The sequence below is a fragment of the Curcuma longa genome, chromosome 3 (genome assembly GCF_044706935.1).
Source record: "Curcuma longa cultivar G26 ecotype Majalengka, Jawa Barat chromosome 3, ITB_CL_G26_1.1, whole genome shotgun sequence".
NCBI lineage: Eukaryota > Viridiplantae > Streptophyta > Magnoliopsida > Zingiberales > Zingiberaceae > Curcuma > Curcuma longa.
In genome coordinates this window covers 20,749,982-20,766,788 of record NC_133863.1, presented here as the reverse complement: position 1 = coordinate 20,766,788, position 16,807 = coordinate 20,749,982, and the positions used below count along the sequence as shown (strand labels likewise).

Sequence of the window (16,807 nt, the reverse complement as noted above, 5' to 3'; positions counted from 1 at the left end):
TTGAGGATTTTACTTGGTTCCTAACCCCCTAGTGTTAGTATATTCAAGACCTATATACAGGAAAGCGTCCGTCCACTAATGATCTTCTTTTCAAAACTTTTCCAGAGGTGAAGAAACCCGTCTTACAATCCAAATAATATACAAGGAAATATAAGATAATAAGACTTAATTAAAATAAAGCAAATACCCGTGTAGCCAATCTGGAAGTCTTTGAGCACAACGCACCCTTCTTGGAGCTTCCCCGGTTGCACGAGCTAGGCTCCGTCCGCGTTCAACAACACCGCAGGATGAAGAAGTTGTAGTGATTGGGATTGTGTCTTGGTGTTGGACCTAGAGGTCATATAAAGATGCTTCCAAGCACCCCTAACCAATACAATGCGATCTGATTTCATCGGTCTTTATCGAGGCCAATTCCACCTGATCCAAGTGTTTGGATCATCCCAGGCACCTGGACGCTCCAAGTGCCCAGAGCATGATCCGGGCACTCAGATCCAATCAACTCAGGTTTGACCTGAATTGACTTCGGACTTGGTTTAACTGTTTTTGTTTGCTCCTCTTATGTTTCCTCAGTTTTGCTTCCAACGCTTGATTCTTACAAGCTCAGCATATAACCAACAAGCAACCTAAACATATTTGTAATATGTCTAACCTACTAGGCTTACCTAAGGCTTACCCTGTAAATCTAACCTACTAGGCTTACTCGTGCCTAACTTCTAATTAGAACTAGTCATTCGGTAGACTTCACACCTGTCAAACATTCGGTCACCCTTGACCTATTTGGATTTCTCCTTGCCTAACCTCTAATTAGAACTAGTCACTTAGTAGATTTTCCACCTGCTCAATCTCTCAGATCAGAACTTCTTGCCCAGCTTCACTCACTAGAACTTCCTGCCCAGCCTCTAACCAAGATATATCTTGCCTAGCCTTCAACTAGGACTTTTTATCCGGTTCAACTGACTAGGACTTCTTATTAGTCATCTAGTCAACTCTGACCTGACTAGACTCCACTCACATCCAAATATCAGGTCATGTTTGGATCAACCCTTGTTCAAACAAACCAGACAGATATATTATCAAACATCGAAACTCTAGAGGCAGACTGGTGCTCCCTGCACCAACAGATACATCTTCAAGTTTTGAAAGTTAGAAATACCTCATGTTTTTTCAATTCCTTCAGCTCATAATAGAAAACTAATTATTTTAGATTCTTAGGTGTCTCAATTGCTTTTACTAGAAGAGATGTCTCTTTTGTTTGGTATTGCAGACAGAAGTGTTTCCATTCCTATGAACTCAACTAATGCATCAGGTGACCTCTTTCTTGCTCACTTCTTTAATAAAAAAGAACCTACTAGATTAAGAATAGAGGAGTTGCTTAAAATAGATTCACGTAAAGTTGAAGTAGATTTTGATATTTCAGTCTTTAGTAAATTGTACATTTTGTATATATTTATTTGTGTGTTATTTTCTTCTAGTATATATAAGGTTCCTATAAGTCTTGTAGATATTGTAGATGATTTTTAAAATCTAAGTAGATTCAATTAGGTTGAAGTTATTCATCAATTTATTACTCCCCAATTATCTATCATCGGGGATCTTTTTTCATCAAGTAAGATATATCAAATGCCCACATCAGTTCCCTACCTAAATAGATTTGCTGATTTTTTTATTGTAAGTTTCTTTTTTAATGGTAAACATGTTTTTTATATGGACATTAATATGTATGTAATACTCTATATTATCAAGTAGACATGATTTTTAGACCATCTCTCAATCCAAAAATCATATAATATTTAAGGTCCACGAATAAATAAGTGGAGGTCTACTCCCTCACATATTAGTAAGGTGACAGCTTTGTTAGACCAAGTCTCACTTGAACAAGCTGTCAACTAAATTTCTTCAATTTAAAGTTGATAAATAATTTTGTTTTTAATTTGATAGATTATTATTGGACTAGTCCCCCCTTCTGAAAATATAACGTTAAGAACCTCCTTTACTTCAATGATACTCCAAAGTCATTAGAGACATCACCATTATATGCTATAGAAGCCAGATGCTCAAGTGATAATGAATGTCCCAACTGCATAATTCATCATAACCAGAATCAAGGAGCTAATAACGGAGAACATTTAGTTAAATGAAAAGGTGAAAGAATTACTTGAATAATAAACAATCAAGGCATTTTGGTTAAATCAAGCAACCATGTAGTTATCCAAATCTTGAACCAATTGCTTCTAGAACCAGGACTAGAAGAGGGCGTGATCGAACTAGCTATGATTATCGGCATACTCCTATTGATAGTCTTATTTGACACAAGATTTTGCCTCAAAAAATGTAAGATATAAATCTACGAGCCTTCTGATAACATAACACAGGACAAAGAGCAAAAGTTGTGTTGGACAGAGGAAAAGAAAAAAATTAATATGGATGATATGCAAGAAAAGAGTAATATTATCTCAATTCCTAAAGGCAATCCTGAAGAAGCAGGGAGATATTAAATGTCTGATATATGATCTAAAGATAGACTTCGAACAAGCAGACATTAAAAAATTTAGAATTGATGTATCAATATCAATTTTGAGGGGTAGGTTCTTAAAATTTTAAATTTAATTATCTATCTTATTGGAACAAGGATGATTGGGTGATCAGATTGTAAAGAATAAATTGTGCAATGATCATACTTTTAAATCTGTATTTGTACGATACACCAGAGCTATGGTATCATTTGCAATTTGTATATTATAAATGTAAAAATTTTAATAACTGTATTGAATTATTGTATTATGGTTGTGTTATCAATATTGTTAATTGACGAGTATTAAACAATGTTATGTATATAATTTGAAGTTTATATTGGATTATCATAAGACTCACTCCACTGCCAAGTTAAACAGATACACAATGTTTATTGGCATGGTGGTGTTGATCTTTGAAACCAACACCACCCTCATGATACCAATAAAAAATTATGGTTTTGGTTTAGGAAGACCAGCGTCATATCTATATCAATTGACAATGGCACATAACTCCTTCTATGAGCATCAAAACTATGATAACACAACAGATTTACCTTCCTTACACTACCCTCTTCTAATATATGTGATATTTCAGAAATCCGAGTCTCTTAGGTCTATCAAAGAGTTTAGGTCAAAATTCATTGATGGCCTTAGAGGACTCTGATCGGGTCAATTCCAACTCCTATGTGTTTATTAGGTGAACATGAGTCTGAATATGCCCTCGTCTATTGTTTCAAGGTCCTCCCAATGTTCATCAAAATGATTTTAAACTTTCATCAGGTAGTGGTGCTGGTTTCCAAAGACCAATACCACAGTCTGTGTCAATTAACATGCGGCCATAACTTCGCTACGTGTCTCAGAAATAGGATTGGACATCATTATATCTTCTACACAATATTATCTTCCATCCCATTTTAAGTTTTCAAAAATTTGAATCCCTTAGGTCTATCAATGGATTTCGATCAAGACTTATTGATGACCTTAAAGGGCTATAATCGGGTTCATTCTAACTCCTGTGTGTTTATTAGGTGAACATGAATCCAAATATGCCCTCTTTGACTGTTTCAAGGCACTCTCAGCATTCCTCAAAATAATTTTAAACCTTCAATAGGTTATGGTGTTGGTTTCCGAAACCGGTTGCCAATATGGTGCTGATTTTCAGAAACCAATACCACAATCTGTGCTAATTGGCACACTACCATAACTTCGCCTACATATCTCAATAACAAGATTAGACACCATGTATACCTTCTACACAATATTGTCTCCCATCCTATTTTAAGGGAATTTGAGTCCCTTAGATCCATTAATGGGTTTCGATCAAAATCCATTGATGGCCTTAAAGGACTTTGATCGGGCTCATTCCAACTCCAATGTGTTTATTAGTTAAAGATGAGTCTAAATATGCCCTCATCAACTGATTCAAGGCCCTCCTAGCATTCGTCAAAATGATTTTAAACATTCATCATTCTATGATACTGGTTTCTAAAGATCAACACCAATATGGTGCTAGTATTCAAAAATCAGCACCACAATTTATGTCAGTTAGCACACGATCATAACTTCGCCTACGTGTCTTAGTAATAGGATTAGACACCGTGTATATCTTCTACACAATATTATCTTCCATTCCATTTCAAGTTTTCAGAAATCTGAGTCTCCTAGGTTTATCAATCAGTTTCGGTCAAAATCCATTAATGGCCTTAAAGGGTTCTCATCGGGCTCATTCCAACTCTTATGTGTTTATTAGGTGAACATGAGTTTGAATATCCCCTCGTTGACTAATTTAAAGCCCTCCTAGGGTTTATCAAAATTATTTTAAACTTTCATCAGGTAGTGGTGCTGGTTTTCAAAGATCAACATCACATTTTGTGCTAGTTGGCACGTAACCAAAACATCGTTTATGTGTCTAAGTAATAGGATTGGAAACCATGTATACTTTCTATTGGGTGTTTCTATATGCATTTTAAAAGTCTTCTTCCGAGTGTTCTATAGTTGTAAAATCTAAACTTGGATTGGATTGGGTGTTCTATAGTTTAATTCACCTGATGCATTACAACACGCATTACAACACGTGCATGGATATACATGCATACGGAGCTACACTGGGGCGATCCGGGAAGAAACTGCAGTGCCGGCGATAGATTGTGGAATTCCGATCTGCTCACTCTCGCTACCTCGAGATCTAGATTGAGCGAGGAGGAGAAGGGCGGAGTGAGCGATGGCGGCAGAGCAAGGGAAGGAAGGGTGGTTTATCTATGGGTTCGTGGCGCGGGGGACGGTGGTTCTAGCCGAGTGTACAGAATATACTGGAAACTTCCTTGCCATCGCGGCGCAGTGCCTTCAGAAGTTGCCTTCCTCCGACAAGGTGTCCAACTACGCGTGCGACAGCCACGCTTTCATCTTTCTCGTACACAGTGGCTATGGTAACTCCCTGATTTCATATCCGTGTACCTTACTTTTAGTCTTTTGTTTGATTCAAAAGGGAGCTGTTGCCTGCTGGTATTTCGATGTGGTTCTAGATCTTTAGGGTTTACGCCTCGTGAGTGAACTAAGATGCCACTGGATTGTATCTGCACGTCTGCGCAAGGTGGAGTTACTCGTAGGCTTGTAGCTAGGTTTGTCAAATCCTTTTACTTATGATACTAATCTAAAAGTACATATAAGAAGAGAAGGTCAGCATGTTTAAGTTCCTCAGAGTCTCAGATTGCTGCTACTTATGGACCTCGAAGCCTTCAAATTCCCCTTTTTAGATTGAAAGTAATGTTCTTAAATGTGATCATCCTCACACGAAAGCCATGTGGTGGCATCTTCGTTTAGAGTGGCAGATGAAATAAATCAATACCTTGATTGAATTCGAGAGCAATCTTTTCTAACACAAGATCACGCCCACAAAAAAAAATGATGAATCCCAATCAGTCTATTGACTCAAGCTCTGGGGGTGACCAGCCCGGTCCCACGGAAATTTCTCACCGACCACCAAGGTAAATCGTTAAAAAAAAAATTATTATCTCATGGGCTTATTTTATGTAGTGGGCTGGAAAGACTGGGTCTATTCTTATTCTAGGGCTTCTACCATTAACCATAGGAATAAATACAAAACTGATTATTTTTCTTCTCCATTCTCTCTTATCGGCCGAACTTCCTCCCCCACCAAAAGCTGTGGACACGGACAAATTTTCTCTTCTCTTTGCACTTCTTTCAAAGTTAAATCAATCCATCCTCTCCCTTCCATCAATTATATATTATATATTTTGATTGATTTCAACTTAGGTTGGATATTTTGTTAAATTTTGAAGGATTGTTTTATTAGTGTGACAATGCGATGTTAAAAAATGGCCCCCCCTCGGTAAAAATCCTGGCTCCGCCCCTGGCAACTGGCAAAGTTATAGTCGCGTGCCAACTGGCACAGACTATGATATTGGTTTTCAAAAATCAACATCATATTGATGTTGGTCTTTGAAAACTACCACTACTGCCTGATGAAGTTTAAAATCATTTTGAAAAATGCTAGGAGGGCCTTGTATTAGTCAACGATGGTATATTCGGACTCATGTTCTCCTAATAAACACATAAGGGTTGGAATGAGCCCAATCATAACATTCTAAGACCATCAATGGGTTTTAATCGAAACTCATTGATGGAGCTAGGGGACTCAGATTTCTAAAAATTTTAAATGGGATGGAAGATAATATTGTGTAAAAGGTATACATGGTGCTCAATTTTGTTACTGAGATACATAGGTAAAGTTATGATCGCGGGCCAACTAGCATAGATTGTGATGTTAATCTTCAGAAACCAGCACCATGTTGGTACTAGTCTTTGGAAGCCAACACCACTTCCTAATGAAAGTTTAAAAGCATTTTGAAAAATATTAGGAGGGCCTTGAATCATTCAACGATGACATATTCAAACTCATGTTCACCTAATACATAAAAATTGGAATTGACCCGATCATAACCCTCTAAGGTCATCAATAGATTTTGATTGAAACTCATCGATGGACCTAAGGGACTTGAATTTTTGAAATTTTAAAATAGAATGGGAGATATATTGTGTAGAATGTATATATGGTGTCCAATCCTATTACTGAGACACATAGACGAAGTTATGATTGGTGTCAAGTGGCATAGACTCTGGTGCTGGTTTTTTATATCCAACACCATATTGGTGTTGGTCTTCAAAAACCAACACCACTATCTGATGAAAGTTTAAAATCATTTTGACGAACACTAGAAGGGCCTTGAACCAGTAAACGATGTCATATTTAGACTCATATTCACCTAATTGGAGTTGATCTTCGGAAACCAATACCACAATGGTGTAAAAAATTTTAAATCTTTTAATCATTATTGGCAACACCTTAAACCAGTAAAGTGTTGGTACAATCTTGCCCCAAGTGATTTGAATTTTAATGTTTGGCTAAAATGAGTTTAAGTTAGGCAATATTGGTGATCTAACGTATGTGAATTGAGTTCACAGGAAAGTCCAGGAATGAAGACTTAGCAAAATGTGAAGTCCCGGAGGCGCGGCCTCTTGGCAAAGGTGAAGTCCCGGAGGCGCGACCTCTTGCAAAGGTGAAGTCCCGGAGGTGTGGGCTCTTAGCAAAGGTGAAGTCCTAGAGGCGAGGCCTCTTGGCAAAGTATGAAGTCCCGGAGGCGCGACCTCTTGACAAAGGAAGACTTAGCACGACGAAACTGAGGGAAACGTCTCAAGCTAGTACAAGGAAGGGCACGATGCTTGTGGAAGGCGTTTGAAGGCTTGCGTCAAGGTTAAGGGCTAAAGAAGAAGCTGGAAGGGGAGTTTCAGCTTGATCAGTCGACTGACCAATTGACCAGTTGACTGATGGGCAGTCAACTGATGGAGCCATCAGTCGACTGCTAGACGATCGTTGGAATGACAGCTGGCTAATTAAATGTAGATTAAAGAGCTGTTAAAGCCCATCAGTCGACTGGCCCTTAAAGCAATCGACTGATGTATGAAAATACATAAAAAGAGCAGACGACGCCGAAGAAACGGACAATTTATTTTTTTCTCATCTTTCTGGCATACTCTGACTCTATAAAAGTTTTTCTCTTTCTCCATACTTCACTCCTCATTTTTGTGAAAGGAAGAGATCATTCTGTGAAGGTTTCTCCGCCTTCAAAGTGTTCTTTGAAAAGGAGATTTTTCATAGTGGAAAAGGTTGTTTGTGTGTGTGGATCCTTGGATTAGTTACCTCGTAGAGGTGGATACCAAGTAAACAAACAGGGTTAGCGATTGTTCTTCATTTTCGTATTTTTATTTTGCTTCCGCTAACAGTTTCGCAGGAAAGATCAAAAATTACTATTCACCCCCTCTAGCGAACGCATCGGTCCCAACATAAAGGAGGGCTTATTTAAATTCAAATTCATATAATAAATCCACAAGAGTTGGAATATGTCTGATTAAAGCTCTCTAAGTCCATCAATGAGTTTTGACCGAAATCCATTGATGAACCTAGAGGATTTGGATTTCTAAAATGTTTATATCTAATGGAAGAGATGAGTGTGTAGAAAGTATTTATAATGTCTATGCCTGATTCTGACATCTCATAAAATTAATTTGGATACGTTATATATATGTGTCAATTGTTTTGAGTCATACACTTTTAAAAATCATCAGAAACCTGACACATAAAAACTCCAGGGCACTTCAGAAACCTATATCACTTGAAATGAGTTCAATCAGAGCTCTTTAGGTCCATCAATATTTTTTTTTCCAGGGTATTTAGATTTTTAAAATTTTATCATAAAATTTTACTAATATGAAATGGCTAAGTTCATCAATGAACTTTGACATTTAATGGAATAAATGAGTGTGGATATAAATTGACACAAAATCAATAGTGTTGAATTTAAATCATTAACACCACATCAAGTTATAAAAAAACACTACTAATAAGTTGTAGAAACTTAAACCTTTAAATATATAATTTTTTTTTTGTTTTTGCTAACCATTTAATATTTCATATAGAAAACTAACCATATTATTATTAGATGATTGCATTTAATTTACAAAACCTATCTACATAGAAATGGAGGGGGAAACCCCTAAAATAAAATTTTCTATTGTAATCAACATAAATAAACAAATTAATTAGAAACATACATGAGAAAATCTTTAAGAGAATCAATGAAAAAATATCGAACGACCTACTATGTTGAAACCTTCTTCAGAGAATAGTCAATCTTCAAAGTTTGAGCAGATCAAAATTTAGATCACCTTTTAAAATTTATTTGATTACTTTTCCCGTCGATATTTTTACTCTATTGAAATCTCGTGCGATATTTTGTGATGGTATAGGTTGTGTGTAAAACAGGAAAAGGAAAGTAAACACGGGGTTTAATGTTGCCATCCGAACCAACGAATAAATTTTTAATTAAATGTGGCTTAAATGAATTGAAAAATCGTGAATGTAGTAACCGATTGAGGAAGGAGTAAAATCGAAATCAAGTGTGTCTTTTAGAAATTATTAACTTAGGTGCTTAATATTGTCAAAACTATTAAAATTTTATCAAAATCATTTTAAATTAATCAAAATCATTTTAAAATAATTGTAATAACTACCTAAGTAGCTACTACACAATTGTAACAACTACTTAGATAGCTATTATACAATTATAATTAAACTCTAAATCCTTAAATCTTAAATTAACCTTAAATCCTAAATTATAAATACTATTATATTGAAATATTTTTACTAATTTACTTAAAACTATTTAAAATCACTTTAAATTAATCAAAAATCACTTTAAAACAGTTATAACAGCTACTTAAGTAGTTGTTTATGGTAGCTGTTATAATATCACTAGAAGTAGAATTATCAAACAGATTGACCCATGATGGAGTGGGTTGACCACCAAAAATCCATCATCTAATGAAGCAGAATGGAGTAAAGCAATGCAGGGCAGGGTGGGCCGGCCTACGATCCTAACGGGCTAAGAAATCTCCAACCTAAGGTGGGTTGCAGGTTAGGCAGATCAATTCACAAGTCTATCAAAAAATTTAAAAAGTTAAAAATATGTAGAAAAAATTAAAAATTTTAATTTGGATTGCAAATTAAGCAAGTCAACTCATGAAGTCATTAAGTATTCCACTCTAGTTTTGAGTTTTAGAAGAAAAAAAAAAATCTCAACTCATAAATCAACGTGAGCCCTTTGCAGACCGTCCCATCTAGACCCACAATCCATACGAACTGATTTGTTTAAACCTATTTTTAAATTAATTAATAAAATTTCAATCAATCCATTTAAATTATTTGATAGAGTGGATAAATTTGATAAATTCAACCCAAATTAATAACTTTAATTAAAAATAAAAAACAACATTATAACAACTAGTATAGCAAATATTCCATAACGGCTACATATTATAACAACTGATCATATGTGTCCAACAACACAACACTGAAAATATTAGTATTCTCGCCCTTGAATTTTTTTTTTTAAAAGGAACGTTATTTACATAATTTAAGATGCCCTTCTAATTTTTATCCAATGTTAATATAAGCATGTAAATATAAATTGCATCGATATTTGAATAAATATCTATAGATTTTAAAATCAGTTGAAAAACAATTAATTAACTAAAATGACAGGTTTGAAGAGGTAAAATTGATAGAAAATATGGGATGGGTATGAGAGTTTGCTTTGTTTAAAAATAAATTTTCAATAATATTACTTTATCAGTTACTTTATTCCTTATAAATTATAAAATAATATATCCTTAGATAACATAAAAAATAAATTCAAAATACCAATTTTAGTATTATTATTGTCTTTTTATTTGTTGCTCATTATTTCTTTTTCATATCTCTTTCCAATCTCCAATCAACAATTATTAGGCATACACAAACATACATTTTACAAACAATACACTTATCAAATTCAAAGTGAATATTCACGAAAACGTTCTGACATAATTGATTTTTCACAAGGATATTAAATAGTTACAGATAAACGATTTGTGTGAGATAAGATAATTATGAAATTTTGACCAATGTAACTCGTCGCCTGTATTGTTTGTTGACCATAATTGAAAACTCCAGTCACCATTAGAAACATATTATAGATATCCATGAATAAATTGATGTTTTTTTATCTTATTTGAAAGGGGTTATGAATCTAAAATATTCTTATCGTATTCTATTAATTACACTACTCTAAAGAACATTTATTATTTTCACTTAATTGAGTAGGGAAATTAGGAAAGCTAACCACATTCAAGTGAGTTGAACAAAACAAATGGAGTAGGGCCAATAAACTAAACTAAACTAAAAAGGCAAGCCTAGCTAACCAAGAAGGCTAAGTAGGCAAAGCGAAATAGATAGGTCAATCAAGTTAAGTTGAAGGAAGGCAAAGCTAAGTTAAGACAAACTGTCCATGGAGATGATTAACTAATTAAGCAAGTTAAGTTATCACTTAAACACACCATAAATGAAAAAAATATGAAACAGCAATGTTTTAATCCCTTGCAGTTTTCAAAAATATTTGATGACCATTTATCGATCGTAATGTGTAGAAAGAATATGAAGTATAGCACCTTAGCTCAAAATTTTACATTACAACAAACAAAATATGTCGAGAAATTCTATTTGAATTGTAAATCCCTGCTTTGATTTTCAAACTTTAGAAAATATAAATTGAAACAGAAATGCATGGAAATACATCTCATATAAGAAAGACCAGAGAAGAGTTTACTCAAGGCTCATCATCAATATCAGACGTTGAATCTGAAAAGCATAACGTCTCCTTCCTGTACCATGTAATCTTTTCCTTCTGATCTCAACTGCATCAAGAGAAACGGATTGTAAAATTTGAATTCACAGTATTTCAAATTAAGCATTAATATTGTGAACATATCGAAAAGGGGAATAATATATTGAACTTACAACTCCTTTCTCCCTTGCAGCTGCTAAAGAGCCAGCTGCCACAAAGTCATCATACGACACCTGCCAAAGAAGTACCATACTTCATCAGCAAGGAAATTAATGAACAATGATTTTCCTCTTTTAAATAGTGCAACATTGATGGTGAAACCATCTTCCAATCAGCAAAAGAAGAGAAGAATTAAGATGATGTAGCACTAAGATCATGCCTGTCATGTTTGTCTCAACTATTCGGAGTTAACTACATGCATCTTATCCATACGCTTTATTCAGACTATATCAGTATTGCTATGATTGCTCTCTAACAAAGAACATTATCATCCTGAATTGCAGGTAGATGCTTGACTTATTTAATTTATTGAAATAAATAAAGTCAACCTACAGTTTCTGCTCGAATGAACCCTTTCTCGAAGTCCGAGTGTATAACTCCAGCAGCTTGAGGTGCAGTCATGCCTGTTGGGTAAAGAATGTAACATGATCACTAGGAATCATTTTTGACATGACCAAAAATTATGGACTTTCTTTTAGCAACCATACACAACCAACCTGCAAGAATTGTCCATGCTTTTGTTTCCTGTGGCAAAACAAGAACACATCTAAGTAATTGTTGAGACTAAATTGTAAATAGAATAGCACTCAACTGGACATATATCAACAGATGGAATCTAAATGTAAGAATAGTAATAGTAATCTATACTAAAATAGAAGGGACTACCTAGGAGGTATCCTAATATTTTTTTTCCACTTTAACATGTTATCAGAGCATTGTGTTGATCAACTCCTAGCACCAGATCTGATCTGGTATATTCCTCCCTTGCGCTGGACTCTTGTTCTTTTCTTTCTTAGCTCACTTTACACCATTCCTGCTGCTTTTCTTTACTCAGCTCACAGTTCGTCACCAGTGACCCAAAACTCTTCTGATTTCTTCATATTTGCCATCTCTGCAGATCAGATTTGCTGCAATCGGCTACCATATTTCTACATCAATTTTTTCCCAAGAGCTGCAGATTCCCAAGTATTAGTTTTTTTTCTAGCCTTTCTTTTTACTGCTAATTTTTTCCAGATCATCAGATTTCTCTGTTTCTGGGCCTTCCTAGAGCAGATTTCTACCATTTCAATCTATACCAGCAAGAGTAAATTAATTGATTTCTTTCTGGCTTTCCTTAACCAGTATATCTGCAGCAAGCAGTGGCTGATCTGATTTCCCAAATTTTTAGTTATTTGCTGCTGAATTTATTCTATGTTACTTGGATTTGGTTATGAATATCTGATACGGTTATAGACCCAAGTGTCAAACATAATTTTTCAGACATAATTTTTCAAAGTGAAGAGACAGAGACTATGTCAAAGATGAGTCAAAAGTTAGGGTACGGGCACAAAGGTACAACAATAATATACTTAAAATAAATGTATTCACTTAATCCATTTAATAATTAATTAATAAACAAATTAGTAGGCAGGATAATTAATTTATTAACTAAGTTAACATAATTTAAGTTCAAAAATTAATCTATCTAATATTTTTTTAAATAAAAATTAATTTAAGTTATAAGATATATAAGTTATATATCCTAATTTAAGTTATATACATTATATTTAAATTATAAGATATATAATATATAAGTTCTATAATATGTCATAAGTTATTAAATATCTTATACCATACATAAGTTTTATAAACATAATTTTACACTCACCTTCACTTTTGGTCCTCTATTCCGGTCGTCTGCTTTGCACTACTTAATCCCCATTCCACCCCCTTCCTATGCGATGCCACCCTTCCTAAAAGATGCCATGCATTCCACAAGCCTCTTGGCGCAACACTACCTACATCACAAGCCTCCTTGTGCAATGTGAGCTTGCTGCAAAGGCTAGACAATTTGTCAGCTAAGGTTGCTCCCTCACACGACCTGATATCTCTGTGAGGAGGTAAGTTTCCTCATCGGTCTTCTCTCTCCCATTTTATGGTTCTTCCATAGACAAGTGTGGATCGTCAAGCTCATTTTTCATACCCATCTCCATGTCATATTGCGTCAACACGCATGTATGGTAGGAAGAAACAACAAGTCCTAGTAATAATAAGTTGTTCCCAGTTTTGAAGCTTCCAAATCCTTCAACATTTATTTCAAACTTGTTTTCTGATGATTTCCAGTCTTTTCCCCTCTAGCAATCACAGTGACATTAGCAAGCTATCACATTCGGATACTTTTGGTTTGGAATAAGATTGCCTCTCTCCTAGCACAACAGTATGTCTCACCAGAACCAGGGTCCTTGTGATGGTATCCTTGGCAGCTAGCCTTTTACTATTAATCACACTGTTGAGGTATCAATTGAATATAAACCACTACTTCCATGGAGAGCTTGTTAGAATGCACCGTTAAACTGTAACACCCTTATTTCAGAATGCTACTTTTGATGTTTGCATGGTACATGCTTCTGGGTCAAATACTTGGATTCTAGAATCAAGAGCCTTAAGCATATGTCTAGTAACATGTCCCTTTTCACTGTCTTATACCTGTCCTGCATCCTATACATGCCACTCTAACAAATAGGTCACTCTCATTTGTGAAATGTGTTAATAAGATGACTCCTTTTTTACTATTTTCTTCTCTTTTATATGCCTAAATTTTCTTTCAATTTACTGTCTATGAGTAACTATAAATTCACTAAGTTAATTATTACCCTTTAAGTTGATTCTATTTCCAATCATAATTAAGGATCGGACAGTGGTCCATACATTATGAATCTCATGGATTACATCTAGTAGTTGATTCTTCTCCACTTCAAATTCATAGTTGTCTAGACCATCCTAACCTCAAAGTCTACAGAAGATGGTTCTTAGTCTAACTTAAAGTAGAGTGTCAGTCTTTCCAACTAGGAAAACATGCTCAATCTTCATTCCCTCCCACTACATGTAAGCTTATTAGGTTCAAAAATAAGGTAATATTCTTAGTAATCAATGAAATTATATTGTGATGAACCAGTTATCATGCACAATGCTTCCAATCCTGTATTCCGCGAGAGGCTGAATCATAGTCGTTCTGAAAAAGTGCAGTCCATGGAGATTCTCACCTCTTTTTATGATAATCAGCCAATACATCAATAAGTCTGAGAGAACCTAAAATTGAGAGTATATTTATAACAAGCATTTTACAATATTTTTAACATAGCTTGAGGAGTGCTAAGTACTAATTATAAACAAAATAGTGTCAATTGTAAATATACCACTTGGAGGGGTGTAAATGTAAAAGAATAATAATAGTACTCTACATCAGGTAGAGGGGACTACCAAGAGGGTAACCTTAATAATTCACCCCACTTTAACAGTAATCAAGCAACGAAAAAGAACTGATCAATTTTACAGCAAAAGCTCACCTTTTCCCCTGATGTAAAATAAGTCCGCAACCCTAAAAGCTTGTATGTAGCTCTTATCAGATTACCAAGACCACTTTCATCAACACCAAGGGACTTAAGAAACTCAACTCTCTCCTCTTGTGGCAGTTCGGTAAGCTCTGCTTCTACCTAATACATAAAATTAACACATCAGCATTCACCTGGTGATGGTGCGAAAGGAACAGCATAAATGAAAATAGCAATGGCAGTTAGATTGTAATATACATATAAGGATGGATCAGATTTGGATGTGTATCCTATATCTGATTCAAAAAGTTCATAATATCAAGATAAGCAAGAAAAAGAGAAACTTCAGTTCATTGCCCCTTTTCTTGGTTCTGAATTGAGAATTGAATAGAAATGAAGTTGAAGTGGACTGCCAAAACTAAAAACATTGTAGCTGCATTGTTTCAGGATTTGAAGTGACAACTATGGTTTTCACAAGTGACAATTCATGGCTACACACCACTATGTTCACACAATGGGTAATCATTATTGGAGACGCATGGAAGAGACACATCATTTTTATTACTAACATACAACTTTCAATAGAGATCACCTGTGAAGATTAAAAGAAGAGTAATACAAATAAATATTTTTCAACAATTTCTAAGCTATAGCTCTCGTTTGTACATGTGGATACATCTAATAGTGATAAGTAATCATATAAACAGGAAAGGTTAGAATGCTGCCATGGTAAAATACCATGATAAATTGAAATAAAAGGTGAATTAGGTGGCTAACTAGCAGAATGATCTCCTTGTAACTCCCCTGTCAAAAAAACTCAGTAGATCTAAGTTTGCAATCATAGCCAATAAAATTACGGACGAAAACGATCGTCAAGGATTACCTAGGGGGTGGGAGAGACCCTAATAATTTCCCCCATTTTACAGAGATACTAGCATTTGAATAAAAAATAGATGAAAATGTAGCACAACAGATAAAGAGTAAAGTAGCGGCATTTCCATTTGAAGGGAAAAGAAAAAATAATCAGCGAGGTAAACAAGTCAAGTTCCTGCATTTACTCATTTAAAAGAGAGTAGAATTCCTGCATTTACTCCTACTTTATCTCAAATAAAAACACTTCAACAGACTTCAAGTTTGTTCTATGAAATAGGAAAGTTGTCCCATTTAACAGAGTTTAAAATGGTTTAACAAGGTCATAGTTGGATTAGGTTGTAGAGAGTAAAGAGTTACCAGTTTTCCACTTTCGTCCACTGACATCTGGTAAGAAGATAGTAGAAAAAGATCAAGTTGTCAGAAGAAGATAGTAGTCTTTCTTAAAATCTAGTAATCAAAAGATAAAGTGATGAACGGGAGCGAGAGTGAATTTGGAATGGATTAAGGGTTGTCACAGTATCTTGAGAAAGTAGCATAAATGTATAACATGAGAACTTTCAAAGGGAATAACATAAATACATAATAATAGAGGTTAACAAGTTGTGGGAGAATCAAATAATGGGTGTCCGTGCGAAGGAGTGATTGGCAGCGATGCAATGGCAGCTTCAAGATTTAGAGTTTCTTTTGAATTGAATTTTTTGGACTGTACCTCTTTTATATTAAAAAAAATTATTTTGTAAGTGGACATAGCGAACTGTGGTTGTAACAGGATTGTTGAAAGGGGAAGAGAAACAATCTTCACAAATGGATGGAGAGGAAAAGACAATCAGTACAGCGATGTGGAAGGCATTGAGGGTGTTCATAACATCATGTTCGCAGATGACACCACCCTCAAACATGTATCAAAACAGAAGACACTGATCAAGAATGAACTCCAATGAGGAGGAGGCAGAGAAGAAAGAGAGAAGGCTCAAATCTCAGATACCAGTAGTCATATTAGTGAAATACTCAATTCTCTCCAAAAAAAATTGGGCCAAAGGCACTACTTACAAGTGGATACATCTAGTAATTGCAAGAGATCATATAATGGGAAAGAAAACAGGATTCTTACATGGATGCTAACATGGTAGATTAAAATAGAATATAGGGAGAT

At 34.9% G+C, this 16,807-nt stretch overlaps 1 protein-coding gene across 1 annotated transcript; it reads right to left on the bottom strand.

Annotated features, from left to right (window-relative positions):
* Nucleotides 1–11,045: 11,045 nt before the first annotated feature.
* LOC141823858 (uncharacterized) lies at nucleotides 11,046–16,038 on the bottom strand. Its single transcript, XM_074711069.1, has 6 exons — nucleotides 16,012–16,038; nucleotides 14,797–14,943; nucleotides 11,968–11,995; nucleotides 11,804–11,874; nucleotides 11,425–11,484; nucleotides 11,046–11,321 (listed from the first exon to the last, which is right to left on the bottom strand). Exons 1-6 carry the CDS (start codon nucleotides 16,036–16,038, stop codon nucleotides 11,253–11,255), a joined length of 402 nt encoding a protein of 133 aa, XP_074567170.1. The 3' UTR covers nucleotides 11,046–11,252.
* Between the last annotated feature and the right edge of the window lie 769 nt (nucleotides 16,039–16,807).

Bases quoted from the DNA above. Each gene is read 5' to 3' on its own strand.
- LOC141823858 (XM_074711069.1), bottom strand. From the start codon at position 16,038: ATGTCAGTGGACGAAAGTGGAAAACTG. The intron at 14,944-16,011 runs GTAACTCTTTAC...TTTATGTATTAG, and splicing joins TGGACGAAAGTGGAAAACTG to GTAGAAGCAGAGCTTACCGA. The intron at 11,485-11,803 runs GTAGGTTGACTT...CTTCTTTGGCAG, and splicing joins GGTTCATTCGAGCAGAAACT to GTGTCGTATGATGACTTTGT.